General features: G+C 55.5%; 1 protein-coding gene across 1 annotated transcript; it reads right to left on the bottom strand.

The window, feature by feature from the left end:
* Positions 1-465: 465 nt before the first annotated feature.
* CFP (complement factor properdin) lies at positions 466-6,274 on the bottom strand. Its single transcript, XM_023201975.1, has 9 exons — positions 6,055-6,274; positions 5,810-5,960; positions 4,393-4,568; positions 3,766-3,936; positions 3,436-3,627; positions 3,068-3,241; positions 2,625-2,816; positions 2,355-2,466; positions 466-693 (listed from the first exon to the last, which is right to left on the bottom strand). Exons 1-9 carry the CDS (start codon positions 6,131-6,133, stop codon positions 528-530), a joined length of 1,413 nt encoding a protein of 470 aa, XP_023057743.1. The 5' UTR covers positions 6,134-6,274; the 3' UTR covers positions 466-527.
* Positions 6,275-6,548: the final 274 nt, after the last annotated feature.

Raw genomic sequence — 6,548 nt, 5'->3', positions numbered from 1 at the left:
CCTCGGCCACGCCTCTGCCGTTCATCCTCCACCGACGCGGAGTCGGAGTCGGCCAGCAGAGGCTCCTCCGAGGCTCCAGCTGGTGGGAATCTAGGGAGGTCCAGGAGGCGGGGAGACAACGAACCAGCACGCCGGCCAATCAAGAAGTGCCTGCCAAGACAAGTAGCCAATCAGGGAACCCGTAACGCGGCGCTCTGCAGAGGAACGTGCCGGGCGGCCCTGGAGCACTAAGGGGGGGCTGCGCAGGGCCCAGACACTGGGGTTATGGCAGCGGCGGGGAGAGGCTGGGGCTGCACACTCACTTTCACTCCTGCCAATCTGCGACCACAGTGGAAGATACTGTTTTCCGCAACAGGCTGCTGTGTCTTGGCCCGTACTGTGCCCTTTGCCCTGTGGGATGCTATCACCCTACTTTTGGGAAAGGGGATGGGTTGTTTTTCCTCCTTTAGGGAATCGTAGACGAGCTCGAAGAGGTTAGTTTATTGAGGTTTGGAAGATCAGGGTGCTCAGAGTGGAGGAGAGAGGTGTTAGAGTTCCTCTTCCTCAGGGTCTTTGCAAGCAGGCACGTGTAGACATGGTCGTTTCTCCTCCACCACCAGCTTCTGCCCCTGTAGCTCCTCACACCGTGGCAGTGGTCTCCCCCAGAAGGTCACGTTCTTCTCGCCCTGACCTTCGACCATGGAAACGGTGGGCCTGAGGCATTAGGGGTGGGAAGGAACGGAAGGGAGAAGCTCAGGGAAGGCAAGAATGCATTCAAGTCTTATTGAGTGCCTGCTATGTGCCGAACGCTACCTTTTGTTTGTTTTTTCTGTTTTCTTTTTTTTTGAGACAGGGTCTCACTCTGTTGCCCAGGCTGCAGTGCAGTGGCACAATCATAGCTCACTGCAGCCTCAATCTCCTGGGCTCAAGTGATGCTTTTGCCTCAGCCTCCCAAAGTGTTGCTGGGATTACAGGCGTGAGCCACTGTGCCTGGCCTCCCAACATTACTTTTTAGCTATGGGATATTGGGCAATTTCTTTAGCTTCCCTGTGCCTCAGTTTCCCTCATCTGCAAATGAGAATGGTAGGAATAGTAATATTAATACTCACCTCACGGGGCTGAGTGAGGATAAATGAGTTAATTCAGGTAAAGTGCTCAGAGCAGTGCCTTGCACACAGCAAGTGCTCAATAAATGCTGGTGAATGTTACTTGTTGGCATGAGCTACTTTCTCTTACCTCCAAAATATATACCCTTTATATCTCTTTCCACTGCCTCCAGGAAAAAACCCAATGCCTCGTCCTGACATTCAAGGCCTTATCGTTGGGCCCAAATCCCTGCCCCAAGCCAATCTCTCTCTGTCTTTGTCCTCCACTTTATTCAAGCTCAGTCCATGTCCAGAAAGGTCTTTACCTGGGTTGTTTCTCCCACTAGGCAAGCCTTCCATTCACTCCCATCCGTTTTCTCAATTGCTTCTTCCTCCTCTCAGTCTCTCACTCACTCAAGTCCTTTGTGCCTCTCCATTCAACACCTCTAATTTATCTTCAGGCCCCACTCTAAACCCCCAGCTGGGAGATCTCTTCCCAGATGGCAGCCTTCCATGAGCTGGGAATAGTCCACTTAATCTAGTAGCTTGGTGTATGTGGAAGGAAGAAAAGGAATGAACATTTTAACCCTCTGGCACCTGGATGTTAAATGGATGAACATTTAACACCTGGGACCTTCTGGCACCTGGAAACACTTATGGCAGCTAATCACCTAGCTCCAAGACTCCGTTCACAGTCTTGATGCCAGGAACGCCTTTCTCAATCACTACCTGCCCTGGGAGGCCCAGTCAGCTTCCTGGACCTAGGTTGAGGTGGCAGCACCTGTTGCATGCACCAGCTGTTCCTCATATGCCTCCTGTCAGGGGCCTGCTCAGCTGGGTCCCTTGGAGGATCCACAGGATCTGGGCTGTGTGTATCTGAAACTGTTGCTGAAAAAGCCTTGGAGTGCCTTAGGGCAGTGAGATGCTGACAAAGTGGATGGAGGCATGAGTGACTGTGGGAGCCAGGTAGTGAATGGAGGCCTGAGTGGCGGCAGCTAAAAGCATGAGTAACTGAAGGTCGGAGTCGATGACACATGAAGGACTAAGTGAATGGGAGAGTGGATGAGTGACTGAATGAGTGACTGAGGGGCACAGAGGCTATGAATTCTTCCCCAAGAGCTTCTTTCTCATCTTCTTTAGTTTCTCCCCACTTCCTGCAGCTGAGAGGTGGCACTCGGCAAGGCAAATACCTTAGATTCAGCAGTGGAAGCCCTGGTTTCCAGGGGTAGCTGACTCTCCCGCCTGTAATATCATGACCCTCTCCCAGGCATACTTTGCCCTCTCACTCACGGGTACTTGGGGAGCAAGGGTGTGCAGAGGCGCTGGCGGGCACGGGTAGGATTAGGTCCACAGGGGGGCATGCACAGCCCCCAAGTACTCCACTCTGACCATGATCCTTTCACTGCAATGAGAGGTAGGGGTCACAGAGTCAGAACTGGAGGTCTTGGTGGGAAGGTGAGAGGGAGGCTGCAGAGACGTGAGGTCCACAGCAGAGAGCTGGAAACCCCTTATCCTGCATGGGCCACCCCACCCTCAGAGCACAGTCTGGGGGACACTCACAGGGGCAGTGCTGGATGCTGTAGCAGTGCCGAATATCCTGTTGGTGCCCGGCACATCGATGTCCGTCAAACTTGCGGCCCCTGCAGGTCCTCCAGCGTGACTGCTGGCCCGGGATTTCTTCACAGCTGATGGATTTCATGTTCCGGCGGACACATGTGCTCCACGGCCCCCACAAGTCCCACTCTCCATCCACTGCAGAGACAGGGCAACAGGAGATTGGAACAAAGCAGGGAATCAGCAAGGGGTTCAGAGGAAGAAATGAGGGCGGTAGGAGGGAGTAGAGGTGATCAGATGTGCGAACGGGGGATCGGGGTGGAAACAAGGTATCAGGGCCAGGAAAGGAGGAATCAGAGACAGGAGCAAGGCCTCAGCAGCAGGAACTGGGCAGCAGAGAAGGGCATGGGGGGCTTAGGCATGCAAATCGTGAACCCTGAGATGCTGACCAGGGCAGGGCACGGCCGTGTTGCAGATGTGGGTCCGGGTGGCATCACCAGCACAGGAGGGGCCTCCATGCTGGGGCACAGGGTGATCGCACGTCCGTCGTTCCATGGTCTGGCCCAGGCCACAGGTCACAGGGCAGGGGCTCACAGGGCCCCAAGGTCCCCAGCCCCCAGCCACTGTTGGAGGAGGAAAGGGAGTGAGGAGAAAGGCCTCCTCAATCCTTCCTCTCAGCTCCTAGACCCTTGAAGCAGACTGTCCCCAAATGAAGGGCTGCGTGGTCACATGGTCTAGGAACTCTAGAAATGGCAGAGCATCTATGCCCTCAATCAAGAGCCCCACCAACCACATCAGCGGCCTCATCCTGGCGTACCTGGGCAAGGCGGCAGGCCGGTGCACCTCCGCTGCTCATAGGCTAGCCCCGGGCAGGGCTTCCCAGGAGGCTTCTGGGAAGGCTCAGGTGCAGAACACGTGCGGCTTCGTGTCTCCTTAGGTTCGTGGGGTCCACCGTGGCAGGATCCTGAGCAGGGGTTCCAGGGACCCCAGGCGGCCCAGGCCCCATGTGCTGTGGTGGGGTGGGAGGTGGAGGGATGCAGGTGTGGTCATGCGTGCTAAAGTCCTCTCACCCTGGCAGTTCCCTGCTGTAACCCTGCAGATCCACACTGGGCGCACCCATCAGCGTCCTGTGGCTTCCCTCACTCACTGGGGCAGACCTTCTGGGTGTCACAGGCCTCTGATTCCTGTGCCTCTCCCGGGCAGTGGCCCCCACACTTGGGGGCAGGGTGATCACAGGCTCGTCTGCGGGTTCGCATCCCTTTGGAGCAGGTGACAGAGCAAGGCTCCCAGGGCCCCCAGTCAGACCAGCCGCCCATCTCTGTGGGAGAGAAGAGAGGGTAATGGGATGGAGGTGGGGTGTCATTCAGGGCTCTTTGCTTCCTCGAGTGCCCCACATGAGCTAATCCTGTCCTTATATCCTCTGCCACCACACTGGGTCCACCGTCCCCGCTCACGAGGCCTGCCGCAGAAGCCTTTATGTGGGTCTCTCTGCTTCCCCTCTCACCCCCACCATGCACAGTCTGTTCTCCTCCCAAGCCCAGTCAGATCACGTTCCTCCCTTGCCCACAGTCTGAATCACTCAGACGAAAAGCCAACGTCCTCTCCATGGCCCCCAGGCAACGGGCCCTCCTCACCTCTCTGACCTCACCTCCTGCCACTCTCCTCCTTAGGTCCTTACAAACACTGGGGATGGGCCCACTCTGAGGACCTCTGTACTGATCGTTCCCACCAGTGCTGGGTGACAGGGAGTGCCCGCCTTGAGCATCCTCCTCACCAGGACAGCACTGCTGGTCCTCACAGGCCTGGAGCTGCCACTCCAGGGTCCCAAGTGCCACATTCTCAGAGCACTGCCCGTTCCAGCCCACACAGCGCCGGTACCGCAGCTGGGAGCCCTCAGAGCATGTCACCGAACAGGGGGCCCATGCGGACCACAGGGACCATCGTGGGGACCTGTGGAGAAGAGCACACATATCCCATCCTGGCATGAGCTGACAAGGATGGCATGTGGGACTCCAGAGCGTGGGCAGGCACGAGGGGTTGCTAGGCAAGTGTGTGTGCGATGGATTGATAAGTCCCTACCTTTTAGGGATATTGGGATACTGAATGGGAAGCAGTGGATATACAGTAAGTGCTTGAAAATGTCATTTACCTTCGAAATCAGGCATCTGGAGTTACCATTGGAAGGCTGGCAAGGCCAACACTAGGCCTGCAGTAAGCAAAGGTAAGGACTAGGAACCAAGGGCAGATGTCAGAAACCCACCAGGTCACCACACTACACAGTAGCAGATAAATAGAAAGTGCTTAATAAATCTGAACCATCATCCCTATGGCCTCAGAGGCCTCCTCAGAAATACCCTAGATCTATCCCCAACCCACTTCGTAGCCCTAGGTGTGCTGTTCATGCCAAATAGATGTGAACTGTTGACATGACTTGGGGCCCAGAACTGCCCTCAAAAATCCCCAAGCTCCCATTCCCACGGTGTATCTGGGATATATAGTAAGCAAGTAGAAAACAGGTCTGGCATACAGTAAGGGCTCCATCCATGCAAGCTGGAAATCATGATCAGGAGACTAGAGCTACCCTCAGAAATCCTCAAGCTCATCTCCCAACCCTGCCATGCAGCTGGTATACAGGAAGTGCTCAATGAATGTGATCTGTCATCATAATTAGGGGCCTAGAGCTGCCCTCAGAATTCCCCAAACTTTCCTGCCCCCACAGTGTGTCGTATACAGTAAGCACTCAATAAACATGAGCTGTCATCAAAGTTAGGAAAATACCAAGCTGCACGCCCCCTGCAATGCTTCCAGTGTGCAGGAGGTGCTCAGTATGTGTGAGCTATATCAGTGGTTCTCAATCAGGGGTGATTTTGACCCCCAGGGGGCATTTGGCAATGTCTGCTGACATGTTTGGTTGTCACAGCTGGTGGGGAGAATTGCTACTGGCATCTAGTGGAAGGCTAGGGATGTTACAAAACATCCCACAATACGCAGGTAAGCAATCCCCTCCCCCAACCAAGAATTTCCAGCCCCAAATGTCAGTAGTAACAAGGTTGAGAAACCCTGAGGTATGGTCACGATCAGGGCCTCAGGGCCACCCTTGGAAGTCCTAGAGAAAGAAAGTACCCCGTTTTGGGTGACCCCCACAGACAGTCCTTCCCTCCCCGCATCCCCCGTCCCAAACTCCCCCTAACCTGCAAGGCTGACAGAGCCCGCCATTACGTTCCTGGTAGGCATAGGCAGTGTTGAGACAGCAGTCTTTCACGCTGACACCACCCCCCAGGAGGCCCTTGCACTTGCTGGAGGATTCTTCATACTGGGTGAAGCAGAACACGGGGTCTGAGCCTGTAACAGGGCCAGGGGATGGGTGGGTGGGGCTCAGTCAGGGATGTGGTGGACCTGGACACCCCTGGGGCCAGCTGGGCCCTCACCCCCTCACCTGTGGCTGGCAGGGTGAGCAGCAGCAGCAGCAGCGGCGGCAGCAGCAAGCAAGGGACCTGCGCTCCCTCTGTGATCATGTTGAGTACTGCCCCCTGCACCTCTACCAGAGAGGAGGTCACGCTTTATCTGGGTTGATCTGCTCCTGGAGTCAGCAGGGAAAGAGGAACCTAGAGGCAGGAGGAACTGGGAGGCCATCGTGCTTTGACCCCACCCTGTCCCCTCTGCCTCCTCCTCTACTCTCCCCTCCCCATTTCCTGTCTTACTCTTGGTCTTGTTTTGCTTGTTGCTGTATCCCCAGCACCTCACGCTCCTCCCAGCAACCTCTCAGTGTTCAACTGAAGCTCCTAGGACATAGAGCATGCAGCAATTTCCTAGCCGTGTGACCTTGGGTGAGTCACTTAACATCCCTGAGCCTCAGTTTCCCTATGTGGAAAATGCATAATCTCTAATATAATGACAGGGTCAACCTCGTGGGGGTGTTGAACCAGGGTG

Source organism: Piliocolobus tephrosceles, chromosome 12 (assembly GCF_002776525.5).
Source record: "Piliocolobus tephrosceles isolate RC106 chromosome 12, ASM277652v3, whole genome shotgun sequence".
Taxonomy (NCBI): Eukaryota; Metazoa; Chordata; class Mammalia; order Primates; family Cercopithecidae; genus Piliocolobus; species Piliocolobus tephrosceles.
Note: the sequence above shows the minus strand (reverse complement) of the source record. Positions and strands in the feature narration are given on the sequence as shown.

Bases quoted from the DNA above. Each gene is read 5' to 3' on its own strand.
- CFP (XM_023201975.1), bottom strand. From the start codon at position 6,133: ATGATCACAGAGGGAGCGCAGGTCCCTTGCTTGCTGCTGCCGCCGCTG. The intron at 3,937-4,392 runs GTGAGGAGGATG...TCTCTCCCACAG, and splicing joins GGACCAGCAGTGCTGTCCTG to AGATGGGCGGCTGGTCTGAC. The intron at 2,467-2,624 runs GTGAGTGTCCCC...CTCTCATTGCAG, and splicing joins CAGCATCCAGCACTGCCCCT to TGAAAGGATCATGGTCAGAG.